The following is a 23,254-nucleotide window of genomic DNA, read 5'->3' as shown; positions in this document are numbered from 1 at the left end:
CACGATTAACATAAGAATCTTCTAGTCTTTGTGACAAGACCATAAGACTAAGATAAGGAATGGTAAGGTACAATAGAATGTAGGAAGTTGAGGTAGTCTGGATCAGATAAGGGTCTCCTAGCCCTGGACAGAAGTACCAAGTCATACATTTCTAATTAGCTAACCATACACAGATTTATACATATGAAATTAGCCAACCCTAGATAGAATGAGTCAACTCTGCATATCAAGAGACTGTAGCCCCGAGAATCAGGAAGGTGTGAATAAGGACAATGACATGATGGGGCACCCACAGGATACCCCCTGATCCTCCAAGTGTACTGAAACTGCACGTAGGCAGGAAGGATTGCCTATGCCAAACCCATCCAGGGGGCAGAAGAATGTAAGGGGGAGGGCACTCTGATACTGAAATTGACTGTATAAAAGTTGGGTGAGCCCCAGTGTATGTGTGTATTCCCAGGGTAAGGGGAAGCACCCAACTTTGCATTGTTGTAGTAATAAATGTTCTTTGTTCTCAATTTTTGTCTCGAGCAATTTCTTTAAAGGTACTTTAATTTCTAACAAATGGGGGCTCGTCCGGGATCACACTCCCTCCACTGACAGAGTACCCCGACGACGAGAGTAGGTGCACCCCGGCTGATTCAGCTGGACTCACGGGCGACGGGTGGCTGGTCAGTGGAAGAAGCGAGTGATATCCGAGAAGAGGCATTGAGAACAAACGACGGAAGGAAGCGGGCTAGAGCATTGCTACTGGAACTCGGTAAGAGAGTCCTGGTTCAGGACGTGAACACCAGATAGCTACGTACAGCCCGCTTGGGTTGATGTTATCTGAGTGGGGCACAGGAAAGACCCGTGGGAAAGACAAACTGACAATGGTCAGGTATTGTTGTAGTCCTGGTTCAGGATGTGAACACCAGATAGCTACGTACAGCCCGCTTGGGTTGATGTTATCTGAGTGGGGCACAGGAAAGACCCGTGGGAAAGACAAACTGACAATGGTCAGGTATTGTTGTATTGAATGGGTTAAATACCCGGTTAAAGGGAGCTCCGTGTACTGGCCAAAATTCGGATCCGAGGATGAATGGATGTGTAAAGCTTTGAACCTATGGCTCTATCAAAACTAGAAAGACAATGTTGAGAGCAGGGAATATGCAGCCTGCTGGCTCAAGGGATCCATTGAACAGCTGGTTTTGAATGAGAAAGAATTCAGGGATAAGAGAGAGGAGGAACCTTTTGTCCCTGAATCACAGGGTTGGGATGTGTTACATTCCCTCCCTCCACCTTATGTTCCTCCTATGCCGGCTCCTATCTTTCCTTCCCCTCCTATGACCTACCCTTCTGCACCTTCCCCACCTCCCCCACCACTAGAGAAGAGAGAAGAGAGCAGGAGTGGTATGATAACTTGCTCACAAAGCACTCGATTACCACCTCTGTTGACAGGAGAGAGAGGTAACTTTAATTCAGAACAGCGTGAGACTCTTCAGGAAGAAAGGGCAGAACCCTTTGATTCATTTCCCAGGGAGCAGGAACCCAGACCTAATAAGCCAGAAACCAATTGGATGAGACCACTGCGGGAAGTTCCCATGGGGGAGGGTCTCGGTTTCGTAAATGTGCCCCTGACCAGTACTGAAGTGCGTAACTTTAAGAAAGAACTGACCTCCCTGATAGAAGATCCCCAGGGATGTGCCGAACAGTTAAGACCAATTTTTGGGACCAAATATATATACAATATGGGGGTCTCGACATAGAATCCCCAGCAGGGGAACAATTGGTACTAACAGGTTTTGTTACCAACTCAGCCCCAGACATTAGGAGAAAATTACAAAAGACAGAAAATTGGCATGAGCAGGGAATAACCCAGCTTCTACAGATCACACAAAAAGCATTTGTCCAGACATCTGAGGATAAGCAGAAAGCAAAGGCTAACATTTTGATGCAAGCAGTTAAAGTAATAGTAGATGAGTAACATGGAAAAGGCAGGGACTGTGTGCCAGCTCCTGAATGTTGGGAGAAGCGTCGGGAGTGGGAGAGTAGAGACCAGAGATAATTTCATAAATCACGACTTCCCACTTCAGTCACTGACCAATATTGATTAAAATTCATGCTAAAAATTAAATGTCATAAATGATCGTTTTTCAATACTGTAGAATTAGCGAATTTAACTACCAGTTAATTCCAATTTATGAAATAAATTGTATTCAAATGTGATTTTGCACAGGGAGTACCTGAGAGTTGTGATGTTATAACATTTGCAGGGAGAAATGTTTGCGCAAATAGGGTGAGTTCTACACGTCTTATTTTAAGTGTATGTAAGATAAAGAAAGGATCTGATGTGTAAAGGGCTGGTTCAGCCAGTTGAAGCAGGAGTGTGCATGTCCCTTTAAGTGCACTGTGGCACTTGAAATTGAGGCTTCAGGCTCTTGTCTTGCAGTTAGAGGTATTTCTTCTCCACATTCAACAGTCAAGGTCCGTGAGTTTAAAGATCACCCACCTCTGGAGAATAAAGATACCTCTGGGGATTTCTATGGGGATTCCTATAAGTTTAATCATTCATTTCTCTGGTGCATTTTCCTCCGGAGTGAAATTAATGCCTCAGCACAATTTCTCTGTATTGCCGCTGTTATTTAATTCATGATAACTTTCCCCATTCATCAGGTTTATATTTAAATCCGGTAGTGCGGAAGTTACATTGTAAATAATCACGGAGGTAAACCCTGCGCAACTGGATTCAACTTAATGGAGAAATAAACCTGCGAACTGGTCTATGGTGGTGTGTGAGTACTGCAATAGGTGGAATATGATTTAAATTGGTGGCATCGTTCAGAACAATTGGGCGCATAGGAATAATAGCATTAATTACTCACAGATCTTGTACCTGATACTATTCACTACGTCCCGGCTTCAGGACTGGGAAATTGGCATGGCACCAATATTTCTTGATTCACTAATGACTCCACAAGCTCCAGGATTCATGCAGCTAAACTTTAAGTGCAATATTATAGAAACTAGCCGGTACTTAAATGATTGTGTGTGCAATCAACATTGGAAAAATATGAAAGGTAATACAGGTGCTCCCCTACTTATGATTTTACGATGACACAATAGCATGACTGTCATTTACTTTCATATAATGTGTTAAAGGTCATCACAAGCATCGTTGATTTTTCCAATAAACTTTGATAATTCCTCTAAGGTGAATTTTTTGTAGCCTCGTTGGTTAATCACATTTTCGGAAAGCTTACAGGGACTGTTGGGAGAGAGCAAGGTAGTGGGATCCGTATGGGGACTGATACAGCGCTGTCGTTAGAGAGTGGGGCAGCGGGATCAGTATGAGGACTGATACAGTGCTGTCAATGTTAGACAAGGTACGTCTCCAATTAAGATTTTTTTCAACTTATGCTGGGTCTGCTGGAACGCAACCCTATCGTAAATTGAGGAGCACCTGTGATGTTCTTCCATCTAAAGCCAGCTTTAGATAAACTCTTATCATTCTGACAAATCCAGGTCTAAGTCTAATTTTCCTCCAGCCTTTGAGCAAGCGCTTCCACTGCTGCATCTTACTGATCACCTCCTCACCAATGAATCAGAAGACCATGGTGTATGGCACTCACTGCACAAGCAGTCTGAAAATGTATACAAGCCTGTTCAACTTCATTTTACAAAATCAGCAATCGGTTCCAGGTTCCCCAATGCTCTCTGTGGAGAGAAAATTGCCAGATTTTTACCCTTTTAATGCCCTTGGTTATGTTTGCCTCTTCTCAAAGATTACATGGCTGCACAGAGGAGCAAGGCTGAAAGTGCCTTGAAGTAATCTGTTGGCTGCACTTGTGACCTTTAGTCAGAAAATGCATGGGCTCTTGTCTCACTTTGGGTAGTGCAGCGGTTAGTTCAACTATATTACAGTGGCACTGATGAGTACATGGATGTGAGGGGGTTGGAGGGTTATGGGCAGGGAGTAGGTAGGTGGAACTAGTTGGAGTTTCATGTAAATCGGTGCGGACTAGAAGGGCCAATATGGCCTGTTTCCGTACTGTTATTGCTATATGGTTATTATATGGAATATGGTTGTGAGCTGTGGCACAAGGCATTTTACTTAAGGCAGAACTAAAGGTTGAATATGTTTCAAGTTCTCTTGCAGAGGCTCCTGTGCTACAATGTCTGTTATGTACTCTAACAAATTGGAGGGTTGTGCCCCATACAGACAAGCAGCTCCAACTGCATTTTAATAAGGTCTAACATATTCAAAACCCATGCAAATATGGTTTGTGTTTCATTTTACAATTTTTACACTAACACAAAGGAAAGTCAGATTGTTATTCATTTTATTAAAATCTAGTGATTGGTTATATGTAAAAGCATGGCAAGAGGATCAACTAAAACCTGCCTGGGATGGTCCCTTCTGTGTACTTTTAATTACAGACACCGCAGTAAGAACAAGAAAGGCTGGACCCACATTCAAAGAATTAAACCAGCTTCTGAACCACAACATCATGACACACAGATTCAACCCTCAACCTGGCGTGCAGTTCCTCATCCTTCAGACCTGAAACTTACACTGCGCCGTGACAAAGTGCCGTAATGTTACATTTATTGTCGTATTTTAATGGTTTATACAGTTATTGTTGTATTTTTATTGCAGTTTTAATGGGTTTTACATTTATTGTTGTTTATTCATTTTTTTGGAATATTGTTCGTTAAATGGATATGTCACTTCAGTACTCGCTATGTTTTAAGTCCTCCTGGAATAGGGGCAGCAGAGGTTACAATTGTGCTCCTTTAGAATGTAGACAGGGCATAGATTTAATGTATAGTCATAGTGGGATATGGGTTAACAAGGGATTCCAATACGGACCAGGGGAACTGAACAGCTTTAGTGGAGTACATTTAATTTGTATCTTAGCCTACACAGGTATTAAAGACAAGAGTTTTGAAGCGATAGCACAAAGGACATGTTGAGACAAAGACAGACAGAATGGTAGTCAGGATTGTACATGTCGCAGAGAGAGAGTGTTAATACATATGCTAATGTACACAGACAGGCTGCAACTCACAAGTTCAATGATACCCATGCTAATGTTAGCAGACAAGCTGCAACACACAGTTAAATCACAAGAAACAATCCCCCCCACAGCTTGGTCACTTTTCATCACCCCGTGAAGGGGAGCACCAGTTTCCAACAACGTGAGCTGCTTGACACTTTAATATCAGGCTCCAAACAGCCTTCGGAGATCGGTGGCCCTAGGGTTCGGGGCTGAAGAGGACATCAGATACTAGCCACAATTCAATGGAACCGCCTGACTACTGCTACTCGTTCGCTGCTGAAGGCAGCGTTTCTCACAGACTGCTACTCGTTCGCTGCTGAAGGCAGCGTCTCTCACAGACTTCGTCAGGACAATGCTTACAAAAGTCGGGTGGTTAAAAGACACTGCTTCAATGTTTCAACGTGAATCTGCCCATGCCCATGTTCAGACGTGGCAACTTCGGACTGATGTGGGATGGACTAGACTCTTTACTGAGAACTGGAGCCTGATACTCACAACCCTAATAAGCAGCTGGACTCGCTACTCTGACCTTCATGGTGCTCCCCTACCTAAAGACTTTACACAGGTGTTACAATTCGGTTATTGACCAGCTGGGTAAAACTACACCTTACACTTGAAAGATCAGTATTACTGATCTAAAAGAAAAGTGAGGAAGGGGGGGGGGGGGGATCAGTCACACTGACACTAGTAACCAAAGATCAGTAACACTGATCATGGTGAAAGATCAGTATTACTGATCTAAAAGAAAAGTGAGGATTGTGAGAGATGGGAAAATTGGTCTAAAATTATGAACATGGAAGAAACTAAAGTTCATCAGTAAATGGCTGTAACCAGTTCAAACAGGATAAGCTTGGGGCTTAGGATGCAGGAAAGCAGAGTCAGCACGATTAACATAAGAATCTTCTAGTCTTTGTGACAAGACCATAAGACTAAGATAAGGAATGGTAAGGTACAATAGAATGTAGGAAGTTGAGGTAGTCTGGATCAGATAAGGGTCTCCTAGCCCTGGACAGAAGTACCAAGTCATACATTTCTAATTAGCTAACCATACACAGATTTATACATATGAAATTAGCCAACCCTAGATAGAATGAGTCAACTCTGCATATCAAGAGACTGTAGCCCCGAGAATCAGGAAGGTGTGAATAAGGACAATGACATGATGGGGCACCCACAGGATACCCCCTGGTCCTCCAAGTGTACTGAAACTGCACGTAGGCAGGAAGGATTGCCTATGCCAAACCCATCCAGGGGGCAGAAGAATGTAAGGGGGAGGGCACTCTGATACTGAAATTGACTGTATAAAAGTTGGGTGAGCCCCAGTGTATGTGTGTATTCCCAGGGTAAGGAGAAGCACCCAACTTTGCATTGTTGTAGTAATAAATGTTCTTTGTTCTCAATTTTTGTCTCGAGCAATTTCTTTAAAGGTACTTTAATTTCTAACAGAATCATACAAAAACAAATCAAAGATTGCTGTTTCTCAAGTAAATTTAGGAAGCATGAAGTCATCGACTGTTACCTAATAGAGTGAATATTATTTATTACACTGCTTATTCACTTCAGCTCTTAACTTTAACACCTTGATTGATTCCAGTTTCTAGAATCCTTGATACATTTTAACTTCTAGACCACATGAATTAATCATTAACCATTCCATGCAATGAAAAACCTGAAACCAGAGCCCCCCCCCCTCCACCCCACCCCAAAGATTACACACTTTAAAGGAGAGTTTAGAGTGTCTAAAAGTCAAAATTCGGTTGCTGCCAAAAACAAATGTTACCTGCACATTGAATCATTAATCATTTATTCAGGTCAGTCCATTCCATGTCACAGACTGATCTGCTTACAAATACCATAGAAGCTGTTCCTGCTCCAATGACCTGAAATTGGCCCAAACATCTGATTCTTTCTCACAAAAGGCAGTTTCACATTTTAAATCTTCAACTTTACTCTCAGAAAAATTGCTTCAATACAACATAACCACTTGATATTTTGTCCTTTTGACCATCCATTCTCAACTTTTTTTTTGGCTATGCCCCCTTAGGACCCTGCTCAAAGTTTATTGGCCCCCTTTCCTGTGAAGCAGTCAAGTTTTGTTTTTCCTCAGTTCTTCTCTCCTACCAACAACATAAAAAAAACCAAAAAATGTTACATGGGGTGAAAAGAAATCAAGGCTTTTACTTTAATGTGCTGTGGCTCTGAGAAAGAGAAAGCAAGGGAGAGCAAGAAAGAGAGTGTGCATGCGCACGGGGTGGGTGGGCCCCCGTTGAGAATAGCAGATTTAGACTTCCAAACCTATCTATTGTTTATTCTACATTCTACTAGCAAGTATACACCAGAAGTATTTCAATGGCTATGCAATGCTTATGGTGACCACATTCAGGAAAAGTACAAATTCTTACCGTCATGTACAATTCCAACCAGCTATTTAATTTAGGGATTTATAAAATCTATGCATTCACTTAAATATATATCATCTTTGATAGATTGACAACCATTATACAAACCAAAAAATTCTATCTGATATCATGGCAACATGAATAACCTCAACCACATGACATCACAACCAAACAGTTTTAAAGAAAGATTGGCTTACAAAAATCATAACGAAGGACACTCGAGAGACTACAGATGCTAGAACATGGAGCAAAACAACCTGGTTGAGGAACTCAGTGGGCAGGGTGGAGGAAAGACTGGTCATCATTTCAATTCTGAATTCTTCATCTTGATGCTGAAATATTGACCATTCCTTTTCTCCTACTATTTGAAGTTCAAATTTATTGTCAAAGTACATACATGACATCATATACAATCCCGAGATTCTTTCTGCAGGCCAGGCAAAATTTCAACTCATCAGTAACTGCAAACTGTACACAAATTGACTGTGCAATAGAGAAAAAAAACGAGCAATTAGCAATAAATAATGTGCAAAGAAGGATTCCTGGTTGAGCCTGTTGTTGAGGAGACTGATGGCAGAGGGGATAGCAACTGTTCCCGAACCTGGTGGTGTGAGACTTGTGGCATCTATACCGCTTTCCTGATAATAGCAGCAAGAACAGAGCATGTCCTGGGAGGTGTGGATCCTTGATAATTGCTGCTGCACTCTGACAGCAGTGCGCCAGGTAATTTTCTCGATGGTGGGAAGAGTTTTGCCTGCGTCCACTACATTTTGCAGGGCTTTGCACTCGGGGGGGTGGGGGGGGAAATTGGTGTCCTCATGCTAGACGGTGATGCAGCTGGTCAGCACACTTTCAACTACACTTCTGTAGAAGTTTGCAACGACTTCCAATGTCATACTGAACCTCTGCAAATTCCTGAGGAGGTAGAGGTGCTGACGTGCTTTCTTCACCATGGCATTAGTGTGTTGGATCCAGGAAAAGACCTCTGAGATAGTGACTCCCAGGAATTTAATGGCTCACCCTTTGCTTCCCCAATGATCACTAGATCGTACATTTCTGGTTATTACCTTCCTAATGTCTACAATCAGTTCCTTGATTTTGGTGACCTCGAGTGAGAGGTTTCTGCCAAGTTTTCATTCTCCCTCCTGTATGCTAATAGTCCTCAACTCGAGTTTCAAAGATCATAACTAGTTTGACAATTTTAAACCTCTTTAGTTAGGAGTAAATTAACAAATGTTGGTCTGTCACTTACCTCATCCCATGTGAATTCTCCATTTTGCGATCTTTCACCTTCCATTGTGAAGGTCTTCCCAGTACCAGTTTGTCCATAGCTAAGTCAAATTCAAAATAAAAAGATATTTAGGAAGCCTCATGCCCAGCAGTTTGGCATAAATAACAGCATCTAGTTAAAAAGAAATTTAGGAAGCCTCATGCCCGGCAGTTTGGCATAAATAACAGCATCTAGTTAAAAAGAAATTTAGGAAGCCTCATGCCCGGCAGTTTGGCATAAACAATAACAGCATCTAGTTACTGGATCATAGAGCACAAAGATCCCATACAAGATCCTTGTTTGTGTCAAATCGGAGCACTACAAGAGAAATAATAATGGATCTCAAATCCCATTCTCCCTGTGCCTTGTTCCACCCACCCATTATGCATCCTTACAAAAATATGAATAGTCAACAAGGTTCTTTGATCTCAAACGGAGCATTGCAAACTTTTTAGTAGCCGGGGGCAGGGGGAAGGAAAGAGCAGAAAAATCAGTCTTCATTAAACTTGATTCTGTCTTTGCAGATTGTAGGGAAGGATAGTCAAAAGTACAGGTGGTAGTTAGAGAAATAAAATTGAAAAGGGTGATGAATACAACACTGATTATCTTGTATTTAAATGCCCACAGTACAAGAAATAAGGATGATGGTCCAGGAGAGCATCTCCAAGTTGGCAGGTGCGACACTGAGACCATCAATGAATCATGGCTAAAAGATGGCCACAGCTGAGAACTATCTGTGGATATATAGTGTATTGGAAGGACAAGAAGGTAAGCAGAAAGGGTGGGGTGTTACTGCATATTAAAAATGGAATTCAATCTTTGGAGAGAGGAGACATTGGATCATTGTGAATCATTCTGGGTAGAATTAAGAAACTGCACAGGTAAAAATAAAACCTGGTGGGAATTGTATACAGGCCTCTAGACACTAACCAGGATGTGGCCTGCAAGCTACAGAGGGAGAAAGAGAAAGAACACAAAAAGGCAATGTTACAATAGTCAAAGGGGATTCCAATATGCAGGTTGATTGAAAGACCAGATTGGGACTGGGTCCTAAGAAAAGAAATTTATCAAATGCCTTCAGGATGGCTTTTAAGAACAAGTTGTGGCTGAGCCAACCAGAGAAATGGCAATTCTGGATTAGATACTGTATAATGAACTAGAGTTGATAAGGGAAACCTTAGGAGGCAGTGATCATGATATATTAGAATTTATCCGCACCCCACCCCCCCCAACTTTGAAAGGGAGACACTAAAAATAAGAAGTGACAGTATATCAGTGGAATAAAGGGAACAACAGTGGTATATGAGAGGAACCAGCAAAAATTAATTGGAAAGGCACACTAGCAGGGAGGACAGAAGAGAAGCAATGACTGGAGTTTCTGAGAGAAATTTAAACATACAGCACAGTAACAGGCCCTTTCAGCCTATGAGCCCAAATAAACCCAATTGACCTACAACCCCCAATATGTTTTGGAACAGTGAGAGGAAACCGGAGCCCTTGAGGAGAATGTACAAACTTCTTACAGACTGTGCAGGATTTGAACCCTGGTCCCAATCCCCGGCGCTGTAATAATATTACACGAATTGCTACACTAACCGTGCAGAATGGGTATATTAAAAAAAAGTGAATGGAAAAATTACACAACTGTAGTTGACTGGAGAAGTCAAACTAGAGGCAAAAGAAAGAGCATACAAGGAAAGAAAATTAAGTGGGAAGATTTTAAAACATACAAAAGTCAATTAAGAAGGTAATTGGGAAGGAAAAGAACAGAAAATGTGCTGGCATTGGAGAGAGTTCAGAGATTTACAGAATGCTTCCTGGAATGAAGGGATTAGCACATGATGAACATTCAATAGCTCTTGGACAGTACTCCTTGAAATTCAGGAGAATGAGGGAGACCTTAAAAAAGCATTCTGAATGTTGAAAGGCGTGAACAGAGTAGATGTGAACAAAGTTGTTTCCCATAGTACAGTAGTTGAGGAAAAAGACCACAACTTCAGGATTGAAAGGCGCCCATTTTCTTTAGTCAGAGTGGGCAACTTCTGTAATTTGCTACCCTGGGCAGCTATGGAGGCCAGATCATAATGTGTATTTGGCAGAGATCGACAGCTATCTGAATAGTTAGGAGTATCAACAGTTATGGGGAGAAGGCAAGGGAGTAGGACAGAGTAGAAAAATGAATCAACTCCCAAAGGAATGGCAGTGTGGACTCAATGAGCTGAATGGCCTACTTCTGCTCTTATATCTTACATTGCCAACAGAATGAAAAAAAAAATGACAGGTGAAAACCGACATTGGTAAAGCAATTCAATTTAGGCATTTTGAGAAAGGCCTTGGGATAGAAAAAAGGATGAGTCAACTCCCTGGTACTCTCCAAATTTTAAAGGAATGGAATTAAATTGCTTTGTCATTGATAGACTTTTTTCCACTTCAATTCCACGGATAAGACCCCTTTTGGTGAATTACATTCTTATCCTAGTTGGTGGATTCTTGAGGTGCCACACTCTAACGATATAAAGACATACAGAGATGCTCAATGCAAAGTTTGAATGATTTTAATTTACTTGGAGGTGGAGGAGAAAGATAACCATTTCCTTTATTAAATTAAGAACACCGATTTGGATGTTAGACCAAAGGAAAATGGAGAATACCATGAAAAAAATATGAACAAAATAGCCTCATCTGGAGCAGTGAATTTCATTCAACCATTTCAATTTTTAGATGTGGCAAATTTCTTAACTTACGCAAAAATAGTACAGTTGTATCCCATGATTACTTCATTCAGAATGGGATATACCACACTTTTGTAAACGTCAATTTGCTTTGCTGCAGGTCCAAACACCTGAACAAAAAACACAAAATATATTCAGCATCCACTTTGAGGCATTTCTTTGATTTCAGTTGCAGGCAAAAATCAAGTTCATACCATGTCAAATGTGTATTTTTTGACACCCTTTTCACTTCCCAGTCCAGAATTACGCACTGCAATTTCTTTTTTGATTGAATCGCAATCAACCACAGTGGAGGCATTTGACTTGCGTTCTGATAAACTGAGAGGCCTGCGAAGAACAGCATTTGTTGAATGACATTTTAGTACAGTATTTGCATTGGTGGTATTGAATTACACACATCTTTTTTTTAAAAAAAGGTAATTTCCAGTATTGTCTGGACCCATGGAAAATAGGTGCCGAGCCACACCACAATATAATATTGTGAAACATATAGTAAGCTGAAACGGTTGAAACAAAATATATAATAGAACACTTCAAATCCTTCTCTGGTGATCCACTTCCAAAAATAAATATCCTGCAGTTTTATGATCATTATACAAATTATAGGATTTTATAATTTAGTGTTGGAAAGCTAAAGAAATAAGATGGCCACAATAAATTGACACACATCAGTCTTGTGTACAGTAAAGATGAATAATATATTGGCAAGCCTTCAGGATGTATGAAGTAATTTGCATATGGGTAAACTATAATTACAAATACTTACAGCAGGAACAAATAATATTCAAATGATTAGAAAGGTCTCTTTTTTTTTTAAAAAAAAAGAGCCCACACAGCCGTGAAAGGATGAAATCCTGTGTCATATGTGGTCTTATTTCTACCTGGTGCTACATAAATAAAGAATACCACATTGATTGCAATTAGTCACATCACAGCTTTATAAACAAAATTCATGACTTTTTTTCTTCCAGTGGAAATTTCTCTTCTCTCAAAAAGATACTGACCAGGGTTTTCAGATTACAATTTAAATATGTTATCCTTAGCACTAGATCAAGGTGACATGTACAATTAACTGCATTACAATTTAGCTCCACAGATTTGGCTTTCAGTGGTTTTCATAGCTTAGCTAGAAACAAAACATTGCAGATTATTAACAGTAAGGGGCATAGCAGTTCATTGTTCCTGTCTCTCCAAATTAAGAAGGGTGAATGTATGGTGGATCACAAAGTAGACTGGAGACTTCATGGATTATATATTTTAATCGTGCCTGATCCAGTAAAACAAGGGTCAATTGCAGACTTAAGCTTTGATGCATGGCGAACAACAAAATCAACATAAATCAGGAATTAATTTTGACACCTTTTTCATATTGGCTTCACTTTAGCCAATATGGATGTGCACCATGATCCGCTGAAACAATCTCATCTGGTTGTAAATATACGGTCAGATGATAATAAACGAACAAATCCATTATGCCTTCCTGGAATTTTTAAAAAACATTACTGTCTTCCCTCCCCCCCGCCCCCCAACAAAACATACAACTAGCTTTCTCTCAGCCTTACACCACCCATCTCTGCCATTCCCCAAGTCCTTCAAACACTCAAATATTAAGCAAGTGGGAGTAGATCCAAGATTGCTCTGGCACTAAACTCTCAGTCATTCTGAAATTTGGCATCAAGCTTCGACCACAGTTCCATCGCATACTGCAATTTAGACACCATCTTAAAATAGCCTATTAACAGCAACAATTAAAATATGTTTCTCTCGTGATTCACAGCAGGCAACATGAGACCTACCGGCATCGAACAACCACTTGTATATTCTTGGCCTTTTCTTCTTTTTTATTGAAAGAGTTTTGGGATGACATTTTACTTGTGCAACAGCACCTGTGTAAGAGAAATCCATAAAAGAACATATTTGCAAGTTGTCACGTTTCACAAAAATCACACAATTTGTTGACATTACAAATATTGTTTAATTCCTGTGCAGAGACAAGTTTTAAATTTTACTTCAAGCTAGGCATCATAAGCTCTTTAGATCAAGACAAATTCACATGTTTTGGAAACAATAATGATTGATTTTTGGGATGAGAAGATTGCCATCAAGAAAGTGAACAGAAGAAGCTCACATGTTGGAGTTCACAGAATGAGAGGTGATCACATTGAAACATTGGGCCTTAGCAAGACTGATGTAGAGGAAAATGTTTGCCATGGCTGAAGAGGTAAAAATTGGAGCTACTGTATCACAATAGAGCATTGATGTGGATTGAGGAATTTCCTTACTCAGGGTAATTGTAGTTCCCTGGTCCAGATATATTTGGATATTTACTTCTTCAATATATTCAAGGCAACATTGCTAACTATTTTAATAGTTCTTGGCGTTCCCACATAGCCCTGTATCCTCAGCCATTACCTGGGAGAGGCAGAAGGCAAACCTGAAAAACAGCACATCGCATTCTGCCTAGGAATAGGGAGAATTCAATTATTACCAAATTGACACCAAAGGTGCAACACTGGATTTGATGAGGAAAGCTCAGGCCACTGTCTTTGGAGCAAAATTTCAGAGGTAAACATCAATATGTAATGTGCACAGAGAACACAAAAATTTATACATTTTGATAATGTTTATTGTCACACACAAGTTCCCTGTATAAATGCACCAAAACTCTTATTTGCTGCAGCTAAACAGATTTTTTAAAAGTACAGATCAGTTAAATAAGCCATTGTCGGGGGCGGGGAGGGGGGCACAATGACGACATTTATTTAATTTAAATATACAGCATGGTAACAGGCCATTTTGGACCACGAGTCCATGCCACCCAGCACCCCCGGTATGTTTCAACCAGGGGGAGGAAACCACAGATGCAGACGTAGGGAGAACGTACAAATTCCTTACAGACAGCCTAGGATTTGAACCCTGGTCCTGATTGCTGATGCCGTAAAGTAGTTGTGCAAACCGCTAATTGGGGGGAGGGGGAAGAATTGAAATCCCAAAATATTTGTCTTGTTTTTTTTGGTGGAATCAGTAGGAGAGAAGTACACAAGAAACCAACCGAACTTGATTGTTTCACAGGGAAGGGGGCCATGGGGGCTGCATTAAATTACCCAGTACAGAAAGATAATAAATATAATAGATAATAAACATTTACAGATAGTGCAAAAAAAAAGGCATTTCAATAACGCAGGCTGGTTTATTTGTGGATCAAGAGCAGTTTACAGTTAGGGTTGCAAGTGGAAGTTCGAGAGCTCCAAGCGCTGTGAGGGGAGGTTCGAGAGCTCCAAGCGCTGTGAGGGGAGGTTCGAGAGCTCCAAGCGCTGTGAGGGGAGGTTCGAGAGCTCCAAGCGCTGTGAGGGGAGGTTCGAGAGCTCCAAGCGCTGTGAGGGGAGGTTCGAGAGCTCCAAGCGCTGTGAGGGGAGGTTCGAGAGCTCCAAGCGCTGTGAGGGGAGGTTCGAGAGCTCCAAGCGCTGTGAGGGGAGGTTCGAGAGCTCCAAGCGCTGTGAGGGGAGGTTCGAGAGCTCCAAGCGCTGTGAGGGGAGGTTCGAGAGCTCCAAGCGCTGTGAGGGGAGGTTCGAGAGCTCCAAGCGCTGTGAGGGGAGGTTCGAGAGCTCCAAGCGCTGTGAGGGGAGGTTCGAGAGCTCCAAGCGCTGTGAGGGGAGGTTCGAGAGCTCCAAGCGCTGTGAGGGGAGGTTCGAGAGCTCCAAGCGCTGTGAGGGGAGGTTCGAGAGCTCCAAGCGCTGTGAGGGGAGGTTCGAGAGCTCCAAGCGCTGTGAGGGGAGGTTCGAGAGCTCCAAGCGCTGTGAGGGGAGGTTCGAGAGCTCCAAGCGCTGTGAGGGGAGGTTCGAGAGCTCCAAGCGCTGTGAGGGGAGGTTCGAGAGCTCCAAGCGCTGTGAGGGGAGGTTCGAGAGCTCCAAGCGCTGTGAGGGGAGGTTCGAGAGCTCCAAGCGCTGTGAGGGGAGGTTCGAGAGCTCCAAGCGCTGTGAGGGGAGGTTCGAGAGCTCCAAGCGCTGTGAGGGGAGGTTCGAGAGCTCCAAGCGCTGTGAGGGGAGGTTCGAGAGCTCCAAGCGCTGTGAGGGGAGGTTCGAGAGCTCCAAGCGCTGTGAGGGGAGGTTCGAGAGCTCCAAGCTCTGTGAGGGGAGGTTCGAGAGCTCAAAGCGCTGTGAGGGGAGGTTCGAGAGCTCCAAGCGCTGTGAGGGGAGGGTCGAGAGCTCCAAGCGCTGTGAGGGGAGGGTCGAGAGCTCCAAGCGCTGTGAGGGGAGGGTCGAGAGCTCCAAGCGCTGTGAGGGGAGGGTCGAGAGCTCCAAGCGCTGTGAGGGGAGGGTCGAGAGCTCCAAGCGCTGTGAGGGGAGGGTCGAGAGCTCCAAGCGCTGTGAGGGGAGGGTCGAGAGCTCCAAGCGCTGTGAGGGGAGGGTCGAGAGCTCCAAGCGCTGTGAGGGGAGGGTCGAGAGCTCCAAGCGCTGTGAGGGGAGGGTCGAGAGCTCCAAGCGCTGTGAGGGGAGGGTCGAGAGCTCCAAGCGCTGTGAGGGGAGGGTCGAGAGCTCCAAGCGCTGTGAGGGGAGGGTCGAGAGCTCCAAGCGCTGTGAGGGGAGGGTCGAGAGCTCCAAGCGCTGTGAGGGGAGGGTCGAGAGCTCCAAGCGCTGTGAGGGGAGGGTCGAGAGCTCCAAGCGCTGTGAGGGGAGGGTCGAGAGCTCCAAGCGCTGTGAGGGGAGGGTCGAGAGCTCCAAGCGCTGTGAGGGGAGGGTCGAGAGCTCCAAGCGCTGTGAGGGGAGGGTCGAGAGCTCCAAGCGCTGTGAGGGGAGGGTCGAGAGCTCCAAGCGCTGTGAGGGGAGGGTCGAGAGCTCCAAGCGCTGTGAGGGGAGGGTCGAGAGCTCCAAGCGCTGTGAGGGGAGGGTCGAGAGCTCCAAGCGCTGTGAGGGGAGGGTCGAGAGCTCCAAGCGCTGTGAGGGGAGGGTCGAGAGCTCCAAGCGCTGTGAGGGGAGGGTCGAGAGCTCCAAGCGCTGTGAGGGGAGGGTCGAGAGCTCCAAGCGCTGTGAGGGGAGGGTCGAGAGCTCCAAGCGCTGTGAGGGGAGGGTCGAGAGCTCCAAGCGCTGTGAGGGGAGGGTCGAGAGCTCCAAGCGCTGTGAGGGGAGGGTCGAGAGCTCCAAGCGCTGTGAGGGGAGGGTCGAGAGCTCCAAGCGCTGTGAGGGGAGGGTCGAGAGCTCCAAGCGCTGTGAGGGGAGGGTCGAGAGCTCCAAGCGCTGTGAGAGGAGGGTCGAGAGCTCCAAGCGCTGTGAGGGGAGGGTCGAGAGCTCCAAGCGCTGTGAGGGGAGGGTCGAGAGCTCCAAGCGCTGTGAGGGGAGGGTCGAGAGCTCCAAGCGCTGTGAGGGGAGGTTCGAGAGCTCCAAGCGCTGTGAGGGGAGGTTCGAGAGCTCCAAGCGCTGTGAGGGGAGGTTCGAGAGCTCCAAGCGCTGTGAGGGGAGGTTCGAGAGCTCCAAGCGCTGTGAGGGGAGGTTCGAGAGCTCCAAGCGCTGTGAGGGGAGGTTCGAGAGCTCCAAGCGCTGTGAGGGGAGGTTCGAGAGCTCCAAGCGCTGTGAGGGGAGGTTCGAGAGCTCCAAGCGCTGTGAGGGGAGGTTCGAGAGCTCCAAGCGCTGTGAGGGGAGGTTCGAGAGCTCCAAGCGCTGTGAGGGGAGGTTCGAGAGCTCCAAGCGCTGTGAGGGGAGGTTCGAGAGCTCCAAGCGCTGTGAGGGGAGGGTCGAGAGCTCCAAGCGCTGTGAGGGGAGGGTCGAGAGCTCCAAGCGCTGTGAGGGGAGGGTCGAGAGCTCCAAGCGCTGTGAGGGGAGGGTCGAGAGCTCCAAGCGCTGTGAGGGGAGGGTCGAGAGCTCCAAGCGCTGTGAGGGGAGGGTCGAGAGCTCCAAGCGCTGTGAGGGGAGGGTCGAGAGCTCCAAGCGCTGTGAGGGGAGGGTCGAGAGCTCCAAGCGCTGTGAGGGGAGGGTCGAGAGCTCCAAGCGCTGTGAGGGGAGGTTCGAGAGCTCCAAGCGCTGTGAGGGGAGGTTCGAGAGCTCCAAGCGCTGTGAGGGGAGGTTCGAGAGCTCCAAGCGCTGTGAGGGGAGGTTCGAGAGCTCCAAGCGCTGTGAGGGGAGGTTCGAGAGCTCCAAGCGCTGTGAGGGGAGGTTCGAGAGCTCCAAGCGCTGTGAGGGGAGGTTCGAGAGCTCCAAGCGCTGTGAGGGGAGGTTCGAGAGCTCCAAGCGCTGTGAGGGGAGGTTCGAGAGCTCCAAGCGCTGTGAGGGGAGGTTCGAGAGCTCCAAGCGCTGTGAGGGGAGGTTCGAGAGCTCCAAGCGCTGTGAGGGGAGGTTCGAGAGCTCCAAGCGCTGTGAGGGGAGGTTCGAGAGCTCCAAGCGCTGTGAGGGGAGGTTCGAGAGCTCCAAGCGCTGTGAGGGGAGGTTCGAGAGCTCCAAGCGCTGTGAGGGGAGGTTCGAGAGCTCCAAGCGCTGTGAGGGGAGGTTCGAGAGCTCCAAGCGCTGTGAGGGGAGGTTCGAGAGCTCCAAGCGCTGTGAGGGGAGGTTCGAGAGCTCCAAGCGCTGTGAGGGGAGGTTCGAGAGCTCCAAGCGCTGTGAGGGGAGGTTCGAGAGCTCCAAGCGCTGTGAGGGGAGGTTCGAGAGCTCCAAGCGCTGTGAGGGGAGGTTCGAGAGCTCCAAGCGCTGTGAGGGGAGGTTCGAGAGCTCCAAACGCTGTGAGGGGAGGTTCGAGAGCTCCAAACGCTGTGAGGGGAGGTTCGAGAGCTCCAAGCGCTGTGAGGGGAGGTTCGAGAGCTCCAAGCGCTGTGAGGGGAGGTTCGAGAGCTCCAAGCGCTGTGAGGGGAGGTTCGAGAGCTCCAAGCGCTGTGAGGGGAGGTTCGAGAGCTCCAAGCGCTGTGAGGGGAGGTTCGAGAGCTCCAAGCGCTGTGAGGGGAGGTTCGAGAGCTCCAAGCGCTGTGAGGGGAGGTTCGAGAGCTCCAAGCGCTGTGAGGGGAGGTTCGAGAGCTCCAAGCGCTGTGAGGGGAGGTTCGAGAGCTCCAAGCGCTGTGAGGGGAGGTTCGAGAGCTCCAAGCGCTGTGAGGGGAGGTTCGAGAGCTCCAAGCGCTGTGAGGGGAGGTTCGAGACCTCCAAGCGCTGTGAGGGGAGGTTCGAGAGCTCCAAACGCTGTGAGGGGAGGTTCGAGAGCTCCAAACGCTGTGAGGGGAGGTTCGAGAGCTCCAAACGCTGTGAGGGGAGGTTCGAGAGCTCCAAACGCTGTGAGGGGAGGTTCGAGAGCTCCAAGCGCTGTGAGGGGAGGTTAGAGAGCTCCAAGCGCTGTGAGGGGAGGTTCGAGAGCTCCAAGCGCTGTGAGGGGAGGTTCGAGAGCTCCAAGCGCTGTGAGGGGAGGTTCGAGAGCTCCAAGCGCTGTGAGGGGAGGTTCGAGAGCTCCAAGCGCTGTGAGGGGAGGTTCGAGAGCTCCAAGCGCTGTGAGGGGAGGTTCGAGAGCTCCAAGCGCTGTGAGGGGAGGTTCGAGAGCTCCAAGCGCTGTGAGGGGAGGTTCGAGAGCTCCAAGCGCTGTGAGGGGAGGTTCGAGAGCTCCAAGCGCTGTGAGGGGAGGTTCGAGAGCTCCAAGCGCTGTGAGGGGAGGTTCGAGAGCTCCAAGCGCTGTGAGGGGAGGTTCGAGAGCTCCAAGCGCTGTGAGGGGAGGTTCGAGAGCTCCAAGCGCTGTGAGGGGAGGTTCGAGAGCTCCAAGCGCTGTGAGGGGAGGTTCGAGAGCTCCAAGCGCTGTGAGGGGAGGTTCGAGAGCTCCAAGCGCTGTGAGGGGAGGTTCGAGAGCTCCAAGCGCTGTGAGGGGAGGTTCGAGAGCTCCAAGCGCTGTGAGGGGAGGTTCGAGAGCTCCAAGCGCTGTGAGGGGAGGTTCGAGAGCTCCAAGCGCTGTGAGGGGAGGTTCGAGAGCTCCAAGCGCTGTGAGGGGAGGTTCGAGAGCTCCAAGCGCTGTGAGGGGAGGTTCGAGAGCTCCAAGCGCTGTGAGGGGAGGTTCGAGAGCTCCAAACGCTGTGAGGGGAGGTTCGAGAGCTCCAAACGCTGTGAGGGGAGGTTCGAGAGCTCCAAAAGCTGTGAGGGGAGGTTCGAGAGCTCCAAAAGCTGTGAGGGGAGGTTCGAGAGCTCCAAAAGCTGTGAGGGGAGGTTCGAGAGCTCCAAGCGCTGTGAGGGGAGGTTCGAGAGTTCCCATCGCTGTGGGGGGAGGTTCAAGAGCTCCAATAGCTGTTGGGGGAGGTTCATGTGCTCCAAAAGTTGTTGGGGGAGGTTCATGTGCTCCAAAAGCTGTTGGGGGAGGTTCATGTGCTCCAAAAGCTGTTGGGGGAGGTTCATGTGCTCCAAAAGCTGTTGGGGGAGGTTCATGTGCTCCAAAAGCTGTTGGGGGAGGTTCGAGAGCTCCAATAGCTGTTGGGGGAGGTTCGAGAGCTCCAATAGCTGTTGGGGGAGGTTCGAGAGCTCCAATAGCTGTTGGGGGAGGTTCAAGAGCTCCAATAGCTGTTGGGGGAGGTTCAAGAGCTCCAATAGCTGTTGGGGGAGGTTCAAGAGCTCCAATAGCTGTTGGGGGAAGGTTCAAGAGCTCCAATAGCTGTTGGGGGAAGGTTCAAGAGCTCCAATAGCTGTTGGGGGAGGTTCAAGAGCTCCAATAGCTGTTGGGGGAGGTTCAAGAGCTCCAATAGCTGTTGGGGGAGGTTCAAGAGCTCCAATAGCTGTTGGGGGAGGTTCAAGAGCTCCAATAGCTGTTGGGGGAGGTTCAAGAGCTCCAATAGCTGTTGGGGGAGGTTCAAGAGCTCCAATAGCTGTTGGGGGAGGTTCAAGAGCTCCAATAGCTGTTGGGGGAGGTTCAAGAGCTCCAATAGCTGATAAGAAAAACTGTTCTTGAACCTAGAGCTGGTGGATTTCAAGTTATCTGTGCCCAAAGGTATCAGAGATAAGAAATTGTTATCAGGGCAATGGGGGGTCCATTAAGATGCAAGCTGTTTCACATAGGAGTCAAAGCACATGATGGAATTGTACTGTTTGCTACTTTGTGTAGCCTCGGCACTCCAATTACCAAACCAGGCCATGATGTAGACAGTAAGTATACTTTCTACAGTATATCTCTGGAGGTTTTGTAGTATATTTAACATCATGCCACATCTCAAACTTGGAAAATAGAGGCTCAGAACATAGTAGCACAATATAGTCCCTTCGGCCTTCGATATTGCATATATTTCTACCAAAAACGAAACCCTTCCTACCTCATAACTGACGCACAGTAAATAACTCCATGACCTGGGCTTTCTAGTGAAAGGTCAGGGTGTTAGAGGCTTTATACAAGGTCAAGAGGGATAGGCCACAGGTATAGTCACAGAACAGGGTGGAGTTAGATAACCAAAAATATAGCAGTTCACCATTTTCACCCCTTGTTTTGTTTTATTTAAATTGGCCGCCGGGGTGACATGGGGCAGGTTAAACCACTCCGGTGGCTTGATCTTCCATACTGACTGGCAGAGTGCTGGTTGTGGCCGGGTCCACTGTCTTGTCCTGGACCTCCAGTGCTGTGTTGACTTGCTGGGGGCATGGCGGCTCAGCCAGAATGACTGAGGTGGGGGGTAAGATAGGAGAACAGCTGCAGGGAGGTTGATGCAGAGGGTAGACAGACCGAGTGTTGGTTGGGCCAGTGGGAGGGGGGGGGAAACAGAGCGCTGGTTAAGGAAATGTGGGTTGCCGACAGTGAGGGGTGGGAGAGGGCCATCAAACTGCACTAGAAGTCTAGCCCAAACAGAACCAGTGCACAAAGCTGTGGCATAATGAGGAGTTTAAAGTCTCTATATGTCATGCCCCACACGATCAGCATCACTGTAATGTCGCTGTGAATTTCTGCGGAATGAGAATTTGAGGCTAGGGCGACTTTGTAGGTGACCAGCTTAGCATCAAGGGAGAAATGCTGGACAGTGTCTAAATGAATAAAACTCTCAGTGCTCCTGCTACCAAAAAGGCATTTAGTCACCTTGGTCGTTGATGGAGATGTCCATCATGGAATTGGTAAGGACTGTTCTGGTCCAGCATCACTGAAGCCAGGGTCAATCAGTGGTCTGACCTGTGCTGAGTCTCCATCTAGGGGCACAATGGAGGTGCCCATGCAATGGTGTGGGTCTCCTTGGAAGCTGGCGGCGTCCAAGATGGTGGCCCCAGGTCGTGAGTGGTCATCTCTGAAAGATGCCGGCGTCAAATATGGCAGCTACCATGCTGTGCATGTGGTGGTGCTGAGCTGGAGGACTGTGATCGGCATAGTGGCCCTTCTTGTTGCACTTGGAGCACTTTGAGTCTCTTGCTGGGCAGCGTTGTTTATTTGCCTGGCACCTGGGTGCTCCTGGGAGACAGCAGCTATGGCAGGCTTGTTAATTAGGTCAGTAGTGGAACGATGGCCTGCAGACCTATGTACCAGGACGGTGACCCTCGTGTAGGCCCGTTCACAGAGTGTGCTCCTGCGTTGCAGAGGGCAATCTCCAGAGACTTCGCAAGATCGATTGTCCCTTTTAAGTCTAACTTACTCTGCTCAAGTAACCTCTGACGCACATAGTCAGACCTGATGCCTGCAACATAGGAGACCTGGATCATGTCTTCCATATTTTGGAAGGTCAATACTGCCTGGAAGTTGCACGCCTGCATGAGTCCTCGCAGGGTCTGGAGGAACTCATCCCCCAGTCGCTGTCTGGAGGTGGCCAACATATGTCTGGCATATACTTCATAAACTTTCTCCCTGTTTTGCCCTTGAGAACATCCATTGCTTCCACTTACGTGGTGGCATCCCTAATCATTAGGACCTGGGAGAAGAGAAGATGTGTGGTGGCCACGTTGCTGGCTGAGCTTTTTAGGAAGACCTCGAAACAGCATAACGAGAGTTCAAAGCTGTCCGAGGCATCAGGCAACAGTGGATCGATCTTGGATTTCTATTATTGGCAATTATTAGTGATAAAACAAAAAAAATAAATAAAATTGACTCGAGAGGCTGAGACTTGAGTCACAATGGACAAGCTTTCTGGGGAAGGGTCAGGGTGTTATAGGTTTTATATAAGGTCAAAAGTGGGAGGGGTCATGTGCAGTCACAGAATGGGGGCAGAGCCAGGTAATCAGGCATACAACAGTTTAGCTGTTCACCATAGTAACCCTCTATTTTTCTTTCATCCATGTGCCCAAGAGTCTCTGAATTGCCCCTTAATGTTTCAACCTTCAATTATTCCTGTCTTCAAGAACCTTCCCCAATAGTTTGCACCCGACAGATGCAAGACTCACCAGTCTATAATTCCCAAAGGGACTACATTTGCCATTCTCTAATCCTCCAGCCCCTCCCCTGTGGCCAAGGAGAATGCAAAGATCATAGCCAACACCCCAGCTATCCTTCCCTTCCCACAGAATCCTGGGGTATATCACATCTGGCCCGAGACAACAATTCCTAATCTCAACATGGTCCAGAACCATGATGCACATTCTTCATTTCAACATTCAAGATTCAATTTATTACCATAGCAACAAAACAATGTTCTATTATATGAAATTTATTTTTACCTGCCGCAAGACAAATTTGCCACAAGCAGAAATTGCTGAAGTGTCATTTACATTTCCTACAGACTGATTTGGAGTCAGAGAAAGAAGCCAAAAAAAGAGTCCCCCCCCCAGAGCCATGGTGTCCATAGATTTGCCTCGACCAGTCCAAACCAAAGGGAACCTGAACCTCCAACGTGGTCAGGAACCCTTTGGCATCCCCTCACATCCTGGTTCTGATACCTGGTACCCCTCCAGCCACTTTCCAGCAGCGCAT

The 23,254-nt window shown here is 46.9% G+C and overlaps 1 protein-coding gene across 3 annotated transcripts in view; it reads right to left on the bottom strand.

Annotated features, from left to right (window-relative positions):
* The window catches only part of kif11 (kinesin family member 11), a 55,183-nt gene that overhangs the window by 30,150 nt on the left and 1,779 nt on the right, over positions 1–23,254 (bottom strand). For all 3 annotated transcript variants that reach the window (XM_069900533.1, XM_069900532.1, XM_069900534.1), the window contains exons 2-5: positions 13,240–13,329; positions 11,638–11,770; positions 11,456–11,553; positions 8,694–8,772 (exon numbers count right to left, since the gene is read on the bottom strand). In XM_069900533.1, coding sequence (XP_069756634.1) covers positions 8,694–8,772; positions 11,456–11,553; positions 11,638–11,770; positions 13,240–13,310 — 381 coding nt within the window. In that variant the 5' untranslated portion in view covers positions 13,311–13,329. The remainder of the gene's footprint in view (positions 1–8,693; positions 8,773–11,455; positions 11,554–11,637; positions 11,771–13,239; positions 13,330–23,254) is intronic.

Source organism: Narcine bancroftii, chromosome 10, assembly GCF_036971445.1.
Source record: "Narcine bancroftii isolate sNarBan1 chromosome 10, sNarBan1.hap1, whole genome shotgun sequence".
Classification (NCBI taxonomy): domain Eukaryota; kingdom Metazoa; phylum Chordata; class Chondrichthyes; order Torpediniformes; family Narcinidae; genus Narcine; species Narcine bancroftii.
This window is presented reverse-complemented; position numbering and strand designations above follow the sequence as displayed.